At 32.7% G+C, this 23,113-nt stretch overlaps 2 protein-coding genes across 3 annotated transcripts; both read left to right on the plus strand.

The window, feature by feature from the left end:
* Positions 1-2,855: 2,855 nt before the first annotated feature.
* LOC107624461 (amino acid transporter AVT1A-like) lies at positions 2,856-4,447 on the plus strand. 2 transcript variants are annotated; one of them, XM_088492352.1, is made up of 6 exons: positions 2,856-2,899; positions 3,113-3,201; positions 3,514-3,635; positions 3,742-3,758; positions 3,865-4,013; positions 4,316-4,447. In XM_088492352.1, exons 1-6 carry the CDS (start codon positions 2,856-2,858, stop codon positions 4,384-4,386), a joined length of 492 nt encoding a protein of 163 aa, XP_088348478.1. In that variant the 3' UTR covers positions 4,387-4,447. The 2 variants fall into 2 exon arrangements, 1 of the variants encoding a protein (XP_088348478.1); XR_015891040.1 differs by lacking the exons at positions 2,856-2,899; positions 3,113-3,201 and adding an exon at positions 3,266-3,361 and having other exon boundaries at positions 3,514-4,394.
* Positions 4,448-6,675: 2,228 nt separating this feature from the next.
* On the plus strand, positions 6,676-16,351 carry LOC107621800 (carotenoid 9,10(9',10')-cleavage dioxygenase 1). Its single transcript, XM_016323796.3, has 13 exons — positions 6,676-6,804; positions 6,936-7,058; positions 7,583-7,688; positions 13,570-13,838; positions 14,001-14,180; positions 14,273-14,351; positions 14,476-14,557; positions 14,668-14,730; positions 14,827-14,965; positions 15,309-15,567; positions 15,662-15,729; positions 15,943-16,107; positions 16,212-16,351. The coding sequence occupies exons 1-13, from the start codon at positions 6,676-6,678 to the stop codon at positions 16,332-16,334; spliced, it is 1,785 nt and encodes a 594-aa protein (XP_016179282.2). The 3' UTR covers positions 16,335-16,351.
* Positions 16,352-23,113: the final 6,762 nt, after the last annotated feature.

Here is a 23,113-nt window from a genome sequence, read left to right on the forward strand (position 1 = left end):
GATTTTTTGTTTTGTAGACATTTAAATCCCTAAAAATTTAAAAATATAATTAAATTTCTAAAAAAATGGATTTATTGTTATTGTTATAAAAAAATCGGTTTTATTTTAATTTGCTAAGAAATAAAAAATAACCGATTCATTAATATGTCCAACAATAATGCGAAACGTAAGCGTCTTTACAAAAAGACGTTTTAAGCGTCTTTATGGAAGCGTCACCCTTAGTTTATTAGTCTGATTAGTAAATATTGGAGGTTTGAATCTCATTTTGTGTATACATTAATTTATTGATCAGTAATAAATCTTTAAATAAAATATCAGAGAGTAAATAAAAAATTTAAGCGCGGACAAATTTACCTATAAAACAATAAAACTAATGCTGTACTCATAAAAGATAGGTTTCAATTGACAAAATTAATCAAAACCTAAAAATATTCAAAATTTCTAAATTACTCCTTCTTTACCAAACCCAATTTCACAACATCTCTTCCTCTTCTTCTTCCACTACTACACTCACCTTCAACTTGACAAGTCCAATTTTATCGTCCTCCATAAACTCACCCACCACTCCTCCCACCTTCATCGCCTCCATCTTCTACTCTGGCAACTCCCTCAAGCGCAATGTCACACCTTTTGCAGTGAGTGTTGTTGAGCGGATCGAGTATGATCCCAATCGCTTCTCCAGCATCCCTTCGTCTGATGGATCGAAGAAATCCGCTGCGGTGTCATGCTAGAGAAAGCCCTTGCTCAACTGTCGCGCAAATCGCTCCAGATTGATAACTCCACTGAAGGCAATAATAATATCCGCGGTGTGTTCGCGTTCAATTCGATGCTGCCTCCGCAGCATGCTGGTTCATCATCCAAGAACATATTCTTGTCGACATTCTCACTGAAGGAAAAAGCAGCTTTTGTTTTTGCATTTGGATTCGAATTGCTTTACCTCATGTTGCCGAGGATTGCGGTGGCTGCATCAAGAGCATTGTTCTTCGCGCCACGAGCGACAAGAGATCAGAGGAGACAACGATGCAGGTTTGGAACTGGAAGAAGCTAAGAACAACGATGTGGTGACAAAGGGGTCAAAAAGAATAGACTCAATAGAGTTCATTGGTGGTGGTGTTAGAAGTGGGTGTCACCGTGAGTGAAAGGGAAAAAAATTGTGGACTTGGATGGGAGTGATAGTGAAATACTAGAGAGAGCACTACAAAAAAATGATATAAAATGGCATTAATGTTATGGGGGTTCTATAAAAACGCCCTAATTTTTTAATATTATGTCGTTTCTTATTGTTGCCGTAATTAATTTGTAATTAACAGCGGTTGTTTTGGATTCTGGCGGTTTTAAAACGCTATTATCAACTTGTATAAAATGCTAAACCCTAAATTAACCCACTACAAAAAAATATGATTAAAATGGCATTAATATTAAGGCATTGTTACTTAACTGCCGTATTGTTGGTTCATTTTAACATTTCTCTCTTATGCCATAATATTCTTGCTAAAAGCGCTACATTTTGGCGTTTATACCCGCCACTGCAATTGTTTTAATGTTTTTTTTAGTTTTTTTTTTTTTATAAAACTATAAGAGAATATGAGAGTAAAAGCAAGTGATGCTTTTCATCATCATACGAGAGTGAGAGTATACGAAACCCTAACAATTGCCGTTGTTCATCTCCACACGACGAAGCCATTGTTGTTGATCTAGTTTTCTAGTTTTGATATGAGGGTTTGCGTCGCGATTCATCTTCGCACTGCTGCAAGTGACGTTGTTATTGCTGCGTACGATTGAACTTCTGTGATCTGGTTCTTCAACTTCGATCCGAAGTTTGCCACCGCCACAAGCGGCGCTGTTGTTGCTGGCCTCCAATTGTGCTTCTGCGATTTGGTTTTGCTATTTTGTGAATTATTAATTATTAATTTGATCTACTTTATCTTTTGATTTTTCCTTCTTCTTCATACTTTTAGATCTAGTTCATGCTCTAATAGGAAGAAACAGAGAATGCCTGTTCTTTTTCCTTGTTGTGTATTTTTACTTTGATTGATCTTCTGCGTTAATAATTTCAGAGAATAATGGAGGTTGATATGCTCTCTGCTTTTGAACTATTCTCCTTCGGAGATTTTTGATTAACGTCCTCCTCAGATTACTCGCAACTCTCTCCCAATGTCGATCCTCACGCGCCTTCACGCGCTGCTCTCAGAGTTCAAAAGGTTTACCGCAGCTACCGTACTCGCCGCCGCTTGGCCGATTCCGCTGTCGTCGCCGAAGAGCTCTGGTGCGGTGGTGCCTCCTCAACCTCAATCTATCAATTCTCAATTTTCATTCCTTCATGCAACTCATTCTCAAACCTCTTAAAAAAAAATCAAATTTTTTATTTTAATTATTATTATTTTTGTTTGAATTTTCATTCCTTCAATTTGCCTGAAAGCGCTGCTTCTCGCTGGAGCCGTGTTCGTCTCAACACTTCCAAGGTTTTCATTCAACACTCTTCTCTATCTAAAACTGAGTCTGAAAAATGAAGCCTTTGATTAAGTGTTTGTTTTGTTTCATTTTTTGCCGTATTTAATATACTGTGTTTTGTTTCTGTTACGTGATTATGTTTTATGTATATGTATATATGTGTATAATACTATAATGTAACACTAACATGATCAATAGTACTTAATAGTGATGAGATGTGTGTATAAGAATACTTGGAGTTGTACGGTATATATACCATGCTATACGGATATTTATCATTGATTATTGATTATGGTTTTGGAAAAATGAATTGAAGGACCAAGTTTTGAGCTTGATTCTGAAGAAAAATATGGACCCTTTTTTCTTTGTTTTCTTTTGACAGGTGGGTAAAGGTTTGTCCTTAGATGCCCAAGCTCAAAAGTTGGCTTTTCAGCACTGGATTGAAGCTGTGAGTTATGCAATACTCTCCCTATTTTTTTATTTTTTTATTTTATTTTATTGCTGTTATAGTAGGGTGTAGTGGTTGTAATAGTCATTTATTTATTTATTTAATTGATAATTCTATGTTACTTAAGTTAGTTTGACCAACATGCTCTTATTAGTATATTTTTTAATTCTAATTAATTAATTAATTAACTAGTGTTAATTATTTGAACTGTAGATTGATCCACGCCATCGTTATGGACACAACTTGCATTACTATTATGAAGAATGGTGTAAAACGGATTCTAGTTAACCATTCTTCTATTGGTGAGACTTATTTATTTATTTACCATTTTTTTGTCAATTTATTTTTTTCTCTTCAAGGAAAGCCCTTTACTATTTTCTCAGAGATTCGGCTGAAACCATAGTGGGTTGGTTGGTTTAGTTTGGACTCACATTGCAAATCATCTTGTACATTGAATTATTTGTAAGTGCTGAATTGCATACACTTCTTTTTCTTCTTTCTGGTTTTCATACAAAAACTGTATATTACTCTGCACTATTGGGTGTGAAATCTTGTTTCGTGATTGTAGTCATATTGTGTGGAATTTATCATCATGAAAGGAGATAACCTTACAGGGCTGTTTCCTGGATCATCATTGGATATTGGAAGCCTCCACTTGGACTCCAAACAATTGTCTCAAATAACATTGAACCTGCCTGCTAATGCATTTGCTTCCAAAATTATCCTGTGGATAATAGTAAGAGTTTTATTTTTCTTTTTCTTTTTTTTTAAAGAGGGTTTTTAGTTTTCTTTCTAAACTTCTAATGAATTTCTACTTTATTGTATTTTCATTTCTCTTTTAGGTACTTAGCCCCTTCACCAAATATCCTTATTTTTAGCCACATGCTAATACTTATCTATGAAAGTAGAGCAAGGCTTGTTCATGTTCATGGAACTTTTTTAGACTAAATTTTCTTAATTTTAAACAAATATGCTTTGACCACGAACCCGCTTGCAAGGAGTCTGGAGGAGTTGCTACCCCATAGAATTTCAAGTACCACTTGGTGTTTCATGCCGCTCAGAACAATATTGGTTATGGCTACACTTTTAACTGCTTTTCTAATTCCTTATTTTGGTAAGTCCTAGGCTTTGTCTGTGTAAGGACGAAGTATAATAAGTTAATAAACTTCTATTGTATAGCTAATGTACTTCCACTAAATCTTGAGCAGTGTTACATCATCAGGAAAAATTCAATTTTTTATACAAAACAATATTTCTCAGTGGATGAAAGAAAGTAGTTATACTCGCTTACTCACTTTATGCTTGGAATTAATGTTTGAGGTTTTCTTAATCAATAACTAATAACTAATAGTAAGCATGCATCTGTTTGAGATTCTTTTAATCAATACTATGTGATCATGTTTGGAATTAATGTAGATGAGGGCCAAAAGGGCAGTTGTTGTTATGCTTGCAAGATCAAAAGAAAGTGTAAAGATAGAAGATATTAACATGACTGAGGAGGAAAGAACTGAGAAAGAACAGAAGGAGCTTATGCCTTTACTCACGGGCGAAAAATTGAAGTCTTATCAGCTGAAAGGTGTAAAGTTGTTGATTTCACTGCAAAATAATATGTATTAAGAGTTATATATTAAGACTTTCAATACTTTATTTGTATAGGAGTTATTATTTTTTATTTTCAATACTAAAATATTATATATTATGTTTAATTTTTTTTGTGAGTTATGTAATATTTTGTTGATGAGTGATATGATTTTTTATTATTGTGAAATTTTAAGCAAAAAAATTATATGTTTAACACGATAAAAATTATTTTTTAAACGATAAAACAAATTACTTTTATCCAGTAAAAAGGGCAATTTGTAACTGTCATTTTAAATAACATGAAATGTCATTTTAACCTGGTAAAAACGGCAGTTTCAAATGCCATTTTAACCCAAAAATGATACTGTCAGGATAAAAACGGCGGTTCAAAAATGCCATTTTAACCAATGAAAAGTCACTCTGTTAGGGTAAAAATGGCGGTTCAAAAACGCCGTTTTAACCAATCAAAACGCCACTCTGTCAGGGTAATAATGGCGGTTCAAACCGCCATTTTAACCTATCAAAAAACCGCCGTTTTAACCCAGAAAAAACGGCAGTTTGAACCGCCATTTTAACCAACAAAAAATGCCATTTTATCTGGAAATAACGGCGGTTTTAACCGCCGTTTTAACCCAACTCAAAAACCGCCGTTTTAACCAGATAATTGTGGCGGTTTTTTAAAAACCGCCGTAATAACCAAATGGTGCTTCAAATTATGGCGATTTTTTTAGCGCCGTTCAAGGTAATAATGGCGGTTCAAACCGCCGTAATAACCTTAAAAAACCGCCGTAATTACCAAGTTTTTTTGTAGTGACCCCTCCTCATTCCCACTTTGAAACGCTGCCACTGTAAGAGAAATCTTAAAGCTATGCCACTACAATCTCCTCTGTCATGATCTCTCCTCCGGCGACAATCCTCTCTAGCGACGACCTCCTCCGGCGAAGTCTCCTCCAGCGGTGACCTCTTCTTGCAACGTCTTCTCCAATGGCGATCTCCTCCTGCGATGATCTCCTCCTGCCAGCGGCGTCTCCTCCAGCGACGGTCTCCTCCGGCAACGTCTCCTCTAGCGGCAACCTCCTTCTGCGACGTCTTCTCCAGTGACGGTCTCCTTCGGCGACATCTCCTCCTGCGACGTCTCTTTCAGCGACTTCTTCTCCTGCGGCGATCTCTTCCTGCGGCGTTCTCCTGCGCCAGCAATCTCGTCTATCGAGCTATTGAACTGCGAGTTTCTCCTCCGGCAGACTCACAAGTAGGTTCTTCTCCCTATTTTCCTTTATTCTCTTGAAAATATTTCATTCTAATCGATTCTCTTAGGCTTGTCTTAGATTAGATCAACAAATTTAATTAATTTGGTTTGAATCTCAGCATAGTACTCAAAATGTTTGTTGTTCTTTATTCTCAGCATGTATATGCTCTATTTTGTTGTTCAATTTCCATAAAAGAAAAGAGAAAAACACTCTATAAATTGATTGAAAGAGATTGATGATGAAACCAAACACAATCTCAACTATTTCAAAATTGACTGTAACTAAATTGTTTCATCATCATTTTTTCATTGCTGTTTTAGTGTGGCTCTACTAGTGTCAGATGAGTTAAAACTTGAAAAGGTGATTAATTAGACTATTGAATTTATGTGTTCTGTGTCAAATATCAAATATGTGACACTTTCTAATTTTGGGAGTGAAAGAAATTAGAAGTTACCGAATTAATAATTATCATACTTGCAGAACTTTAACAACTATTTCAGGCTTTAATATGTGTTTCGCATATCAGAATACTCGAAAATGCTCTTATAAACCGGCTGCAATATCCTCAACAAACTGATAGAGAAATAAACCCCAACTACTCGAGTAATTTAAAAATTTTAAGTATTTTTTAAGTTTTGGTTATTTTTGTCAATTAGAATATATTTATGATAGATACAATCTTAATTTTGTTTTTCATAATAAATTTGTTAATGTTTAAACTTTTCATGGTTAAAATTAATTATTTATTTATTATTAAATAAAATAAATTTTAATTTATTTTTTTGTCTTTTTAATATTATCTGATATATTTTCTTTATCTTTCTAATATTGCCGAATATATATATATGATTTGTTCTGTGCAGCATATTATATATTACCTCTATCTAAGCATAAACAACCGATTTTGGTTTGCTTTGCTTTCCTTATTAGCTTGACGATTTGAATTCCATGGCGACTTCTTCTTTTTATAAACCATTATTTCTGGTAAAGTGCTCCATCGAGAAAAGACCTTCCTATGTCTCACACAAAAATTCTCATCATAATCACTTCAATATACCAATTGCTTCTGCTTTTAAGGTAATAAGAATTAAGTTCTATCCCCACATATATACACTTCTTCATTTAATTTAATTTATTTTCAGAAGTTGAAGAAGGTAATTAAGTATTAATAATTAGTATTTTGTTGAATTCATCACTGATGAGAGCAGAAAATGACGATGATTGGTTTGCCGGAATTCCCAAAAATTGTGGCAACTTCTGCTGTTAGATTGGTTGATGCTTTTGTGGATTCATTCTTTGAATTCATTGATCAGCCATTGCTTCCATCTCAGGTACCTTCCTTTAATTTGCATCCATTTTTTTTTTTAATGTTAAGTTACAGCTTCAACCTAAACGAGGAGAAGAGTTTTATGAGTGACTTATATATTACTTACATATCACTTTTGGCATTTCCATTAAGATTACATAATCATCCCATAAATTTCTAACATGTAAAAAGACAAAGTATTATAATATAAATATAAAACAGAATAAAGAAATCAAAATACAATACCAATTAATATATAATCTAAAATCTGTTGAAAATTTCCTTAAAAAATTATTTATATTTTTTATTCTTTTATGACATTGAAATCAGACTTTAATGTTCAGTACATAGTCAAAATATTTTCACATCTAAATTGACAAAGACTTCCACATCAATACAACAAATAATTTTAGTTACGTCAATCTTATCTTTTTATAACTTATTAGTATATTTTAACATAAGTCAGTCTATTAATAACAAATTCTTATCCCAAAATTCATGCACAATTATACAAATTATTAATTGTTACGCCAAATAATTGAGAAGCAGAATAACTTTGCTCCCGTGGAGGAGTTGGGAGAAACAATGGTTGTGACTAACAACATCGATGGCCATATTCCGAATGGTTTTCCTGAGGGTGTCTACATCAGAAATGGTAATAACTAATAACCAATACCCTTCTTTTTTTATTTTATTTATACACATTCTATCTTTTTTTTGAACCAAAAAATTCAATAAAGCAAAGTGGAACAATTAGAATACATAGAGTATATAAAATTACTAGTCAAATAAATATAAATTAATTTAAAATTATCTTTGATATTACCATCAATAATTAAAAATCAAAATGAGTCTATTTTCTATTTTTAGGATTTATTTAAACAATAATAATAGAGTCTATAAATATTATTATTTTAAATTAATATTTAATTAATAATAATTTATATTTATAAAAATTTATACACATAAAATATATAATTTATATTTATATTTACTAAAACTTATACATATACATTAATATAATTTGTATCTAATTTACTAAATCTGCGTATAATTTTATATTTATATTTGTCAAATACTGACTAAAATTGGTAAATAGATACTGGCTCCTAAGATTTTTTATTTATTTAAATTAAAAGTAACATCAATGTAATAATTAGTTCACAACAGCATCGTATGTGGAGTTCACAATAAACATCTGTCCTTCCTTCTTGTTAAACATATATCCGACAATTATTATGTTACACCCGAGACGCTAAATTAAAGTTTCTGGTTGGACTATGCATAAGCTACAACGCACTAAGTTTAATTTAGGGCATCATACCCTGAAATAATTTAATATTCCTAGTGTAATTTGTTAAATCTACACTGTATTATTTATTAATCTCTATTAAAATAGAGCTCAAGATAAGTTCTAGATATATTATTAGTTTTTTAGCTTGTTATTATTATATTACGTCAGCTAAGTAGTTAATTTACACAATTTAAGTATAATTTTTTATTTTTATATTATGTCATAGAATTTTTATTATATTTTTATTTTTTATAATAATTTAGCTTTATATAATATTATAAATTTTTTTATCTTAACTTTTTATATTTTCTTATCTTTTATTTTTATGTAGATTACACTATTATTTTTAATATTAATGTTAATTTTTTTTAACAGACATAAATTTAATTAAAATCTAATTCCTTCTATCTTCTCTTCTCACACTTAACACTCATTCTTATATTTACTATATAAATCAATATTCATTTTATACGTTTTTTTTATCTCCTCTTACATAATGTCATACTTCCTTTTTTTTCCTTCTCTCTTTCTATTGCACAACTGGAATTTGGTTGATTACCATAGTTTTTATTTTTATTTTTTTAATTTGCTAAACATATGTATTCGATGATTGTGTGATTGTATTTATTAATTTTTCTATTTCTTTGTGTAATTGTATTCATGAGTTATATAGTGTCTTTGTTACCTATATATCACTTTTTTTTCTTTCAATAATTTATATTTTTTTAGTATCATTTAGTTATAATAATATTATATTGTTGAAAATATATATTGTCATGATTCATGAAAAATAAAATTAGAAAATTGAATATCGTTTTAATTATCAAAATATTAATAATATTTATGGGCAATTTACTTAAATGAAATAAAAGGATGAAATGCTTACCCAATTGCAACATTTGAGAATCGTTTACCTTCGTGTCCTATCACTATTCTATGTAATCCGTGGAAACATCTCACGTTTTAGCGTTACACACATAAACCGTGGTAACCTGCATACATAAACCGTGGTAGTCTTTCACGGTTTATGTGGAGGAAAATGCTATATATACACGGTGAACTCATTGTGTTGAAGAGGAGAATTTTTACAATGGCAAGTGAGGATGAGAATTTCCTAGTGCTAGTACATTATTTTGGAAAAATTCAAAGAAGCAAGAAATACGGTGTGAAGTTTACTGACAGAGAATTGTTGAGTATATTTATCAGTTCATCAAGTAGCTTGTCAGATATAAAGAATAGCATATTGCAGAAGCTTGGAGTATTTGGGAGCAAGTGGGTGAAGAAGTTATTCTATAAGATTTTTATCGCAATTGTGTCAACCGGTGTTAAGTATGATACGTTTGTGATAGCGGCCGATGAAGATATTCGGGTTCTGTTTCACTGTCTTAAGAGTTTTCCAAAGGTCAGAATACACGAGGTGTATGCGAAGTTGGAGGTCGGTGTCGATAGTTTTGGGGCATCAGCTCCGGTTCCTCACTCGACTGCCATGGGCAGTGCCTATAATTCGATGGCTGTGGCCGCAGCAACTGTTCCGTACATTGCATCTCCTTCCTTTGGGGCTGATTTAGACCGTACGGAGGTAGTTAATTCTGTACCATTCGAGAATCGTGGGGTCCGACATCAGAAATATGAGGTGGATAATGGTCCTGGCATTATTCCTGATGTTCTAGGGTTCGGAAAACCTGATCGAGTTGAGAATGCAATGCGGGATGATGACTTAGACCAAGAGCCTATTGATATCATTGGGACAGCAATGATAATACAGGTGCCAATCCACATACACAGAATAACCCTTCAAGTTTCGGCACACAGCAGTATCCTCCGCACTTTTCCACTCTAAACTTGGAGGCATTAGGGCAACAGTCAGACGGAGATGCTGCCGTTGGGGGTTCTTCTACAGAATTTCAGATTGGATAATCATTCCAGAATAAAGAGAAAGCTGTTGAGTGTGAAAGATTATAGCATCCGTCGAGGTGTTGAGTACAGGGTCTTAGATTCGGATCATCTGAAGTATCATAGAAAATGTAAGGAGTTCGGCAAAGGTTGCAGTTGGTTGATTCGCATATCGCTTCGTGCACGAAAGGGCACTTGGGAGGTTAGGAGGTACAACGGTCCGCACACTTGTTTGGCCACCTCCATTTCGAGTGACCACCGGCTATGTGTGATTGGGCCAATCGGATGGAATATGACAAGTGGACCCAGCATCAGGATAGCAGGGGACGGTTTGGTCACATGACAACTAATATTCGTGAATTTGTGAATTCTGTGTTAAAGGGTACAAGGAACCTCCCGATAACTTCGTTGGTGAAGTCCACATACGGAAGGCTTGCTGAGCTATTTGTGGTCCGAGGACAAATGGCGGAGGCACAAATGGGGACTGGGCATGAATTTTGTCAGGCGTTGGTGAAAGCAATAGAGCGAAACATGAGAGACTCGAGATGCTTCACCGTCACTTTATACGACAGGCACCAGTCCGAGTACACTGTGGCTGAGACGACGCCCACTGGTAAATTCTCGCTTGGTAGCTATCGAGTTTCTCTTAGGGATCACACATGCGACTGTGGCTACTTTCAAGCTCTGCATTACCCATGTTGTCACGCCATTGCATGTTGCGCCCACTCGCGTCTGAATTAGGCCTCATATGTTCATGATGTGTATCGTATGACTGAGGTGTTCAAAGTGTACAAGGAAGGGTTTGCCCCCTATCCCAAAAGGACTCTGGCCGCCATATGTTGGTCCGACTGTCATTCCAGACCCTAAAATGAGGCATGCAAGAGATGGACGGCCAAAGTTAACCAGAATCCGGGGTATCATGGATCAGACTGCTCCAAACCAACCGAAGCGCTGTGGGCTCTGCCGTCAACCTGGTCATACGCGGAGGAACTGCACACAGCGAGGACATACTGTTGTTAGGGATGCTTAGATGTTATGATTTTTTTTGTTGTTGAGTTCATTATGTTATGTATGGTTAAGTCGTGTAATATTAGATGCTGCTATCAGTGTATTATGTATGTTTAAGTCGTTTAATATTAGATGTCGTTTAAAATGAAGTACGATGATGTTTATGTTTTAGCTTTTAACCGATGATTGATTCATAACAGAATTAAAAAGTTTTCACAAAGGTGCTCATAAGTGAAGATCATAAAACATGCGTAAACACGTATATATGCATATCACAGGATAATAAGACACACATAAGTCCTACCATATGACTAAACAATGCAATGCTAATCCGAATTTTTGATGGTATTATCGTCATCAATGTCGAAACCACCAAGCAAGTGAGACCTAGTGCCACATCTAGCAGGACGCCGCACCCTCGTCGATTGCTGAACATACTCCGCTCGGGATGTATCTGGCAGTACGACACTAAATGCTGATGCGGGAGTACCACCCATAGTAAACCATGAGACATAGATAGTATAACTAACCTCTTGGTTGATGTTTCTAGCCACGTGCGCAACGCTATTCAATCGGTACATGTGAGTTTCATCTTCCATGGCTCCACCGCGCCAGAATCTTGATGGCCCCGGATTCTTTCTCAACTCCTCACCACCAAAAACTTTAACCCCCAACAATGAAATCCATCAAAAGTTTTCGCGGATTATGTATATATATAGGTACTCAAAAACTGTGGGAGGTTACCATGGTTTATGCCCAAACTAATCTCTTCATAAACCGTGGAAGGCTACACGGGTTACGCCTCCCAATGTTCACTTCATAATCCGTGGAAGGTTACCACGGTTTATGTTTATGATGCTTCCTTCATAACCCGTTGGAGCTTACCACGGTTTATGTGTTAGTTCTAAAACGTGGAGTGTTACCACGGATTATATAAAAATGAATCAGGACATGCAAGTAACCAATTCTTAATTGTTGTAATTGAGTAAACTTTTCCTCCATTTATTTTAAATAGGTAAATTGCCCAATATTTATTATATAAATCAACATTCACTTTATATATATTTATTATCTTCTCTAACATAATTTCATACCTCTTTCTCTTTTCTCCTCTCTATTTTTCTAATATTTTACACAACTAAAAGTTGATTGATGACCATAGTTTTTTTTTTTTTTTTTAAACGTATGTATTAGGTAATTGTGTGATTGTATTCATTAATTTTTCTATTTTTTTTGTATAATTATATTCATAAGTTATATAGTATTTTTGTCGCCTATATATCACTCCTTTTTTTTAAACAATTTATATTTTTTAATATAATTTAATTGTAATAATATTGTTGAAAATACATGTCATTATGATTCAAGAAAAATAAAATTAGAAAATTAAATGCCGTTTTTAACTATCAAAATATTAATAATATATTCATACTTATATTTTATATAATAGCTTCATTATTGTACCATAGTATTTAAATATAACCTAAAAAAATTTAAAAAAAAATAAAAATAACTATTTAAAAAATAAAAATAAAAATAATTATATAAAATCAGGTGAATAAAATTCAATTAAATATTTTTATTATTTATAGTTTAATTTATCTATAATTTTATTTTTTATAATTATTAAATTTTGAATTATATTTTTATTTTAAATTGTCATTTATCATCTACTGTTATAAAATTTAAATTAATTTTGATATACTAGTAAATAAAATTTTAAACTTCTTAATTAACTAAATTTCATTCATATTATTTAACTAATTATAAAATAACGATTAAATATAATTATTATCTATATTAAAACGGTATATTTTTATATATTTTTTGTTAAATAATAATATTATATATTAAATTATATATAAATTATCAAATTAAATAAATATATTATATAATATTTTTTACAAATTAATTTTTAAGTTTAATATTAATTTATATATAATTTAATATATCTCTAAATAATATATATAATATTTTAAATTTATATTATATAATATAATTAATTTAGTTCTCCGCGAGTTTTAACCTAGTTAGGTTAATTAACCTTAATTTTCTTGTTTTTTACGGCGACAAATGGCAGGAAATTAATTAAGGTAAAACGAACAAATCCCGTTGACGTCCGTGGACTAATTAATAACTAATGTACAAAACGAATTAAAGGTCAAAGTATATTATATATATTAATTGCTCTAGGCACCATATAATGGAACTAAGAATATGATTGGTCTGTTACTGGAATATTCTAAAAGTGGAAATATAGATAAGAATTATTGGAATATTAAATTAAAGTAAGTTTAAGCAAAAAATTCAATAATTAAATACTATTATTATCATTGTGCAGGACCAAATCCGCTATTTGGAGGACTGAAATCAACAAATTCAATATTTGGAAAGACAAGTCACGTATGGGTGGAAGGAGAGGGAATGCTTCATGCATTGTATTTCAATTATAATAATAATAATAATAACAATAATTGGACGGTTCTATACAACAACAGGCACGTTGAAACTGAGACCTACAAGCTTGAAAAACAAAGGAACAAACCATCATTTTTGCCGGCCATTCAAGGCGATTCACTTGCCATTTTGTTTGCATACCTCTTAAATTTGGTCAGTATAATGTTTACTATAATCAATGATGAATCATCTTCTTGACTTTGACTTTATTTCTAAGTAGTCTAATATAATTATCAATTATTTTCCAAAGGTATATGTTGGGTAGGTTTGATGGTCAACTTGGATTTTGTTTAATCGCTTAATTGTGTTTAACAGTTGAGATTTGGCAAAGTAAACAAATACATTAGCAACACCAATGTGTTTGAGCATTCAGGCAAGTTTTATTCCGTGGCTGAAAGTCACATCCCACAAGAGATTGACATCTTTACCCTCAAAACCTTAAGGAATTGGGATGTCAATGGAGCCTGGAATAGACCCTTTTGCAGCCACCCAAAGGTAATTAAGTAGGTTACTATTCTCTTCTCATCCAATAATAATAATCTCGTTCATCAAACTCAAGAATTGTTTAATTTATTGACTTATCACAGAAAGCTCCAGGTACAGGGGAGCTTGTAACATTAGGAATATCTCCAATTTTACCTTTTTGTGAACTTGGAATAATTTCTGGTATGCATTATATTGTATTTTTTCATAAGACAACATTATTAATTAGTGTACAAACTAGTTCCTATAGACTATATATAGTACATAAATAATATATCTCACATGGTTATTTCACTAACTTTTTCAGCCGATGGAAAAAAATTGGATCACAAAGTTGATCTCAAACTGAACAGGTGCACCCTTTGCCATGAACTAGGTGTTACACAGAGGTAGAAATTGTACATAGATAATACTTAAAATACTTTATTATTATTATTATTGTTGAGGATGAAAACGTGCATATGCAAAATATGATCATGTTTTGTTTTTTTCTTTGTAGGTACAATGTAATCATGGATTTTCCACTAACCATTGATCTACTCAGACTTGTTAAAGGAGAGCAGTGAGTGCATATATCCTTTGTAAAATAATTAAACCCAAAATGCATTCAATTCAAAACCGCCACAATAGTTATTTGGCTCTGCATGACTGATTGCAGACTAATAAGGTATGATAAGGATGAATATGCAAGAATTGGTGTGATGCCACGCTATGGTGATGCAAGCTCAATCAAGTGGTTTGAAGTGGAGCCTAATTGCACCTTCCATATCATCAATTCTTTTGAGGAGGGTCACGAGGTAATTAAGTTACCTAGAAGTAATATCATCATAGGACTGAGATTTTGAAGGTAGCGCGTTTGGTCAATGTCTTGAGACACAAGAAATATAGAAATGATCGGTCAATGATTTTATATATCCTACAAATTTAAATTGATAGATAGAAATACATGAATGGTTATATATCATACAGACATATAAAAACAAAGAACCAATATTTTTTATTTTTAAGCAAACTTTTATCGGTATTCTTTATGAACTAAGATAGGTACCAAAGGTCAAATGAACACTACCTAAATCATTTCTCTTTCTTAGACATATGAACAAAATGGCTGCACCATAAATTTGATAATACTATGAATAGGTTGTAGTAAGAGGCTGCAGATCTCTTGATTCATTGATTCCTGGACCTCATCCGAGTTCGAGTTCGAATGAACTCGATTGTCTGTCTCGTTGTTACGAATGGCGATTGAACATGGAAACAGGGGAAGTTAAGGAGAGAAGTCTGATCGGACCCAAAGTAGTGTATATGGATTTTCCTATGGTCAATGAAAACTTCATGGGTATCAAGAATAGATATGCATACACACAAGTAGTTGATCCCCTTGCAAGCTCTACACAAGGTAACACTACAAGATTTTTTTTTTTAAAAAAGTAATTATGTGCAGCACTTCATAATTGTATATATGATACAATCTTTGTATTTGGACTATTTAGATGTGCCAAAATATGGAGGTCTAGCAAAGCTCTACTTCGAAGAATCATCGAGTGAAAAGTTATTTATGGTAAGCGAATTCACATTTTATCTGCTATTAAGTAGGATAAGAATTCAAATGTTCATACGAAATTGATAGTTGAGAATTGAAAATGTAACAGAATAAATAGTTTTATTAAATTATTTGAAAGGTTGATTAAATTATTATCCAACTGTTTTCAACTATTAATTTATGATGATATAATTATGATAAGTTCTTAACTTGAAATTTGCGAACTAGCAGGGAGACAAACAACATGATGAAGATCCAATAAGGGTTGAATACCATATGTTTGAGAAGAACACATTTTGCAGTGGAGCTGCTTTTGTACCGAAAGATGGTGGTGTAGAAGAAGATGATGGTTGGATTATCAGTTTTGTTCATAACGAAGATGATGCCATATCTCAAGTGGGTTAATTAAAACTATATGTAGTAGTATCCAATAACAGATTATGCTGAGATATAATTAATTGCTATACCATATATTCAATTATTTGCAATTTTTGTTGCAGGTTCATATAATTGATGGAAAGAAGTTAAGTGGTGAGGCAGTTGCCAAGATTACATTGCCATGCAGAATTCCTTACGGTTTCCATGGAGCTTTCATGCCAATCTCTTTTCAGGCGTCTCACTAGCACTATGTTGTTTGTAGCCACAACCAAATAGATGTAATATTATAGTTACACAACCACAATATTACAACCTTAATATAGCAACAAAGTTAAAGTTACGTCTTCCAGGTTTTTTTTATCGTATTCCTTTTTTTTTTTTTTTTAACCAAAGATATGAGATTCGAACCCGCAACTTCTTAATTGAGTACGGGGAGACTATGCCATTTGAGCTATTACTCATTGACTTTTATTGTATTCCTTAGATGTATAGGAACAAGTAGATTTAAATTAAATTACTTTCATACTCACTACCCAAAAAAAATTTAGTTTTACTAACAAACTTTTAATAGCCATAACACAATGGTTACTATTAATTTTGTTTAAATTATGTTTTAGTAGCAATTATACATTTGCCTTAATTGCCTGTTGAAAAATAAATAAGGAAGATAAATATAAATATACTCTTATCTCACTATAATATATTTATATTAATATTATAATTATTATAGTTTAAAACCACACAGAGATAAAAGAGAGAGAGGAATATTTGTAACGTAAGGAAGGAGAGAGAATTATTTTTTTTGCTTGTGTATTATTCACTGAGGTTTAACCGCTATTTATACATGCAAGGAGGCTCTTTTTCTACTATCATTAAATGTAAGGACTTTGGTAACATAGCATTTCAGTATGAAAAAGATGACCATAATGTAAAATAGCATGCCCCCAAGGTGAGGTTGGGAATTTTGTTCTCATAAGTAAGGGTCTAGCAATCAATTGGAGGCGTTTAATAAGTGACTCTGCTAACCCATTTGTGTGTGAACATGAGCTACTGGATGTTCAACACTTATTCCATTAGCCATACAATAAGCATCAAATGCTTGAGAAGTAAATTCACCAGCATTATCAAGATGAATTGCTTTGATTGGATTTTCTGGAAACTGTGCTCTTAATCGAATAATTTGAGCAAGTAATCTCGCAAATGTCAGGTTGCGAGAAGATAATAAGCACACATGCGACCATCTTGAAGATGCGTCTATTATAACCATAAAATATCTAAAAGATCCACATGGTGGATGAATATGTCCACATATATCCCCTTGAATCATTTCTAGAAATTCAGGGGACTCAAATCCAATCTTTGCTGGTGATTACCTTAAAATTAACTTTCCCTGAGAACATGCAGCACAACAAAATTCACTAGTTTTAAGAATCTTTTGGCTCTTTAGTGAATGTCCATAGGAGTTTTCAATAATTCTCTGCATCATGGTTATTCCCGGATGACCCAATCGGTCGTGCCAAATTATAAATTCATTTGGGCTAGTAAACTTCTGGTTTACAATGGCATGTGATTCAATTGCACTAATTCTAGTATAATACAACCCAGATGAAAGTGATGGTAACTTTTTTAATATAACCTTTTTATTTAAATCATGGGTTGTGATATACAAGTACTCATGATTTCCCTCATTCATAGTCTCAATATGATATCTATTTCGGCAAATATCTTTAAAGCTCAACAAGTTTCTTAGAGACTTGGTAGACAATAGTGCATTATTTATTATGAATTTTGTTCCTCCGGAAAACAAAATTATAGCTCTTCCAAAGCCTTCTATCACATTGCCTGAGCCAATAATATTATTAACATATTCTTCTTTTGGTACAAGATGGGTAAAATATATATTACTTTTAAGAATAGTGTGCGAAATTGCACTATTCGCAAGGCAAATATCTTCACAATATGTCCTTGCTATTTTTCTTCAAAGACAAATAATAATAATAATAATAATAATAATAATAATAATAATAATAATAATAATAATAATAATAATAATAATAATAATAATAATAATAATAATAATAATAATAAAATGAGTAAAAGTACATGCACCGTAAAAATTATTCACATGAATACTTAATAAACACACATATTAAACTATTCCATCATTGATCAAATAGCCAATATTTTCTTTACGATCCTCAAAGAAATTAGATACATCATAATGAATGGTGGAATTTTCATCATTTGAAACAAAATTTGTTTCCTTTTCTTTATCATCCTTTTTCAAAGATGCTTGATAAAGATCAACTAGGTGCCTTGGTGTACGACACGTACGCGACCAATGGCCGTTTCCACCTCAACGGAAACACTTATCCTCTATTGATTTATTTTGCCCATTGTTTCTTTCTTTATCTCACTTCTGGTGAGATCCTTTCTTTTGAACATAATTCTTTTTCCTTCCATAAATTTTCTTGTTACTAAAACCTTGCCATTTACCTCTTCTGAGGTAATGATTTGCCGCATTTACTTCAGGAAATGGGGTGGCGCTAGCTGGGCGCGCTTCATGATTCCTTAAGAGCAACTCATTGTTGCGTACAGCAACAAGAAGGCAAGAAATTAAATCAGAATATTTTTTAAATCGTTTTTTTCGATACTGCTGCTGCAGGAGCACATTCAAGACATGGAAGGTTGAGAAAGTTTTCTCTAACATATCGGGCTTGAGGAAGTATCACATTATTGTACCTTTCTTCAAGGTCTTTCCACAGATCTGCAGAATCTTTTAATGTGAGATATTTATTTTTTCAATCATACATCAAGAAGACGACGAAGGAAAATCATGGCTTTGGCTATATCCTTCTGGGATGTATTATTTTCAGCCTTAATGGTATCTCTAAGATCCATTGAATCAAGATGGATTTTAGCATCTAGTATCCATGATAAATAATTATTCTCTGATATATCAAGAGCATTAAATTCAAGATGAGAGAGCTTCAACATAATGAAAATTTGTTACCTGAGTTTTCCTAAAATTTGATCAGAGTCTTGTGTTGATAACGTATTGTAAAATAAATAAGGAAGATAAATATAAATAGAGAAATATAAATATGCTCTTATCTCACTATAATATAACTGATCTATATATTTATATTAATATTATAATTATTATAGTTTAAAACCACACAGAGATAAAAGAGAGAAAGAGAGAGAGAGAATAATATTTGTAACGTAAGGAAGGAGAGAGAATTGTTTTTTTTTGCTTGTGTATTATTCACTGAGGTTCAACCTCTATTTATACATGCAAGGAGGCTTCTTTTTCCACTATCATTAAATGTAAGGACTTAGGTAACATATCATTTCAGTATGGAAAAGATGAGCCGCCCATGGTCATCCATTTCATTCTTATCGTAACATTGCCATTATTACTACATTTTATAATGACAATTATTACTATTGCCACTAAATTAATACTTTTTTTATTTTTAATTCTACTTTTTCTTCATCAATAACGGCAATTACTATTATTGCCGCTGAATTTTTTATTTTGTTTTATTTCTATCTTCTTCTCTGATTACTTGCCAAGTAGAGATCACACAGTAAAAAACTCTCCCACCCTAAATAATGACCAAAAGAGAGAAATTCCACAACGACACAACCTCAAGCACTTCTCTCCATCACTGACCACCGTTGTAGACATTGTTATCGCCGACAACATCCTCCGCCTCAGATCTGCATTGCTATCTTCGTTTCTTCGTTCGCCTATGATCTATGTCACGATTTATGTTTCGGTCGTTCGCCAAGGACGAAACGAGAATATGGTGGAACCGGCAGCACTTTCATCTTTAAAAGCATCGTCAATGGCGGCAAAGAAGTTCGACGTGAAGGTTGAGGAGCTTCTTGACCGGATGCTCGCTTGTTTGGCTCTCTGCGAAATTCCAAGCTTGAAATCTTGCTCTCCAAGCTCCTCCCTCTTTGTATCTCCTCCAATTCCGGTGATGTTTGCAAAAAGGTTCGGCAACTCTCTCTCTCTCTCTCTCTCAATTTTATTTGTCAACAATTTTGAGTGTTTTAACTTTCAAATTTGAAGATGCTAATGATGATCTTTATGAATACTTGTGTTAATTGTGCAAATATCATAGGATTTCAAATTCAAGGTTGCGAGGGACTTATAGAAATTGGAATTAGAATATAGTAGTAACAAATTGTATAGTTTTGAGTTCTACCGATTTTTCTTCTATGATATGTGATTCACTCTTTGGTATTTATTACAGGTTTCATAGTAGTTCCACTTTCACACTGATATTTTCCTCTTTGATATGGATAGGAAAGAATAATGGAAAAACAATTAGTTTGTGGAACTTTTTGAAATTTTCCTACATGTTGGAGATATCAACTCTCCTGATGTTAAAGGAATGTAAGTATTTTGAAACTTTAATGTGACACTAAAGTATAATAGAAACTCTGAGAATTGTGCTTATTTGAAAAGTATTCCTCTTAATTTTTAGAGTAAAAAAGACAATCTTAAGATATTCTAAAAATTGTTATGAGAAGCAAATTTTGAAGAATAAGATATTTGTATCAATCTTATTCACTTTCTTGTGTTGAATTTTAGATCTATACTTGCTCTTGATTTTCAGTGAATTGTCCTTTATGATAAGAAAGGAAAATATGAAGGAGTTAAAAGGTCTAATTCAAAGCTCCTGATGAGTAGATATTTTATACGCTTTTTGGCATCATTTTCATATAGTTTTTACTATGTTTTGTTTAAGTTTTATTATATTTTAATAGGATTTAGTGAAAAATTCATATTTTTGGATTCTACTTTGAGTTTCTATTTTATGGTAATTTCAGGTATTTTCTGGTTGAAATTGAGGAGTTTGAGCAAAAGTCTGATTAAGAGACAGAGAAAGGACTGCAGATGCTGTCAGGATCTGACCTCCATGCACTTGAAGAAGCTTTTCTGGAGCTACAGAAGTCCAAATGGCACGCTCTCAACGGCTATGAAAAGATAACATCTAGGGCTTTCCACAAATATATAATAGTTTATACTTTGTTTTGAAAATGAAGGCCCAAAACTGGCGTTCAACGCTAGCCACCAACCCCATTCCTGGCGTCCAACGCCCACAGGGGAGCAGCTGGCATCCAACACCCAAAAGGGGTCCCTAGCCAGCGTTAAATGCCCCCAAGGAGTCCTAGCTCATGGGAGACACTCAAGCTCAGCCCAAACACTCACCAAGTGGGTCCCAGAAGTAGATTTTTGCACTACAAGACTAGTTTATCTTATTTTCTATAATCCTTAGTTAGCAGATTAGTATATATAGGAAGAGATCACCCTTGTTTAGGATCTTCTTCTTCCCTCATTTTGTATTTTCGAACATTATGTATAGTATGAGTCACTAACCTCCTAAGGTTAAGGTTAGGAGCTCTGTTGAGTTTCATGGATCAATAATATTACTGTTCTTTCTCAATATGTCTGATTTTATTCTCTTATGCATTCTTGTTCTTCATCTTATGAATTGAGGGTGATCCATGACAATCATCCTTGTTCTACTTGGGTTCTGTGTAAGTCCTGACCCGGATAGCATTGAACCAGAGCTAGAGATTGCATTGCAGATTCCAATAGAGCATTTGAGCAACTTTGGATACGTGACATGAAATCCCGTTGACTATGGGTGCGTAAGGTCTCTGTGGCATTAAAGCTAGAGTTAGAGAAGCATCACTTTCTGATCCAGAAGATCTGCCTTGTCTGTGGCACCTTGAGTAGGATCGTGAAGGGGAGTGGATTGCTTAGAGCTTCATCTTCTGTTACAGTAAGAAACCTAGAGGTGGCCTGATGAGAGGACATGAGTCATCTTAACATGGTGGATTGCTATAGTAGAGGAGGTTAACTTGATGAGAGGACATGAATTAATCACTTACGGCTGCCATTGAAGGAATCAGAAGGTTATTGAAGAAAATAGTAAGAAAAGTTAATCTGGAAAGACAAAGCATCTCCGAAGCCTCAACCGTTCTATCACCATTGATTTCACACTTATCTAGTAACTTTTATTTATCTATTTTGTTTTATACTTTTTCCATGACAAACTATAACTTTTATCCGCCTAACTAAGATCTGCAAGGTATCCACTGCTTGCTCAGACCAACAATCTCCGTGGGATCGACCTTCACTCACCTGATGTATTACTTGGATGACCCGGTATACTTGCCGGGCTATCTGTGCGAAACGTGCGGAGCCAGTTTCGTGCACCAAGTTTTTGGCGTCGTTGTCGGAGATTGTTCGGATTTGACAAACAACCGGATTATCTTGTTGCTTAGATTAGGTACTTTTTACTATTTTGTTTGAGTCTTTTTTTTTTTCGAAAAAAATAAAAAAATTTTCAAAAATCTTTACTTTTCTTTATTAATCTTTATCTTTTGTTTGAGTCTTTGTTCTTATTCTTGTTAAAGTTCGAATTTTTTGTTTTCTTTTTCAAAAAAATTTTTCAAAAATAGTGTCTTTTGTTTGAATCTAGTGTCAATTCTTAAGTTTGGTGTCCTTTGTGTGTTCTTTGTTTCCTTAAAATTTTTGAAATTGTTCTTTCTGTTCTTTCTTGATATTCAAGTTGTTCTTGTTTCATTTCTTGTTTTGATCCTAAAAATTTTAAGTTTGGGTGTCTTTTGGTGTTTTTCTTTCTTAATTTTCGAAAAAATTAGTGTCTTGATCTAAAAAATTTTAAGTTTGATGTATTTTGGTTGTTTTTCTCTTTTTTCATTAATTCAAAAAATCAAAAAATAAAAAATTTATATCTTTTTACCTTAATTTTCAAAAATTACAAAAAAATTTCAAATTTTAATTTCAAATAACTATCTTATCTTATCTTAATTTCAAATTTTAAATTTTAAATCTTATCTTTTTAAAATCTTTTCTTTTAAATTTAATTCTTTCCTATCTTATCTTTCTTTTAAATTTTAAAATTCAAAACTTTTTCAAATCACTATCTTATCTTTTTATCTTTCTTTAAAATTCAAAAATCTTATCTTATCGTAT

This window comes from Arachis ipaensis, chromosome B10 (genome assembly GCF_059453495.1).
Source record: "Arachis ipaensis isolate K30076 ecotype BB chromosome B10, ASM5945349v1, whole genome shotgun sequence".
Classification (NCBI taxonomy): domain Eukaryota; kingdom Viridiplantae; phylum Streptophyta; class Magnoliopsida; order Fabales; family Fabaceae; genus Arachis; species Arachis ipaensis.

Coding starts and splice junctions, on each gene's coding strand:
- LOC107624461 (XM_088492352.1), top strand. CDS start 2,856: ATGCCCAAGCTCAAAAGTTGGCTTTTCAGCACTGGATTGAAGCT. Junction 2,900..3,112: donor TTCAGCACTGGATTGAAGCT/GTGAGTTATGCA, acceptor TTTGAACTGTAG/ATTGATCCACGCCATCGTTA. Junction 4,014..4,315: donor TTTTCTAATTCCTTATTTTG/GTAAGTCCTAGG, acceptor GAATTAATGTAG/ATGAGGGCCAAAAGGGCAGT.
- LOC107621800 (XM_016323796.3), top strand. CDS start 6,676: ATGGCGACTTCTTCTTTTTATAAACCATTATTTCTGGTAAAGTGCTCC. Junction 14,966..15,308: donor CTTTTGAGGAGGGTCACGAG/GTAATTAAGTTA, acceptor TACTATGAATAG/GTTGTAGTAAGAGGCTGCAG. Junction 15,568..15,661: donor CCTTGCAAGCTCTACACAAG/GTAACACTACAA, acceptor TGGACTATTTAG/ATGTGCCAAAATATGGAGGT.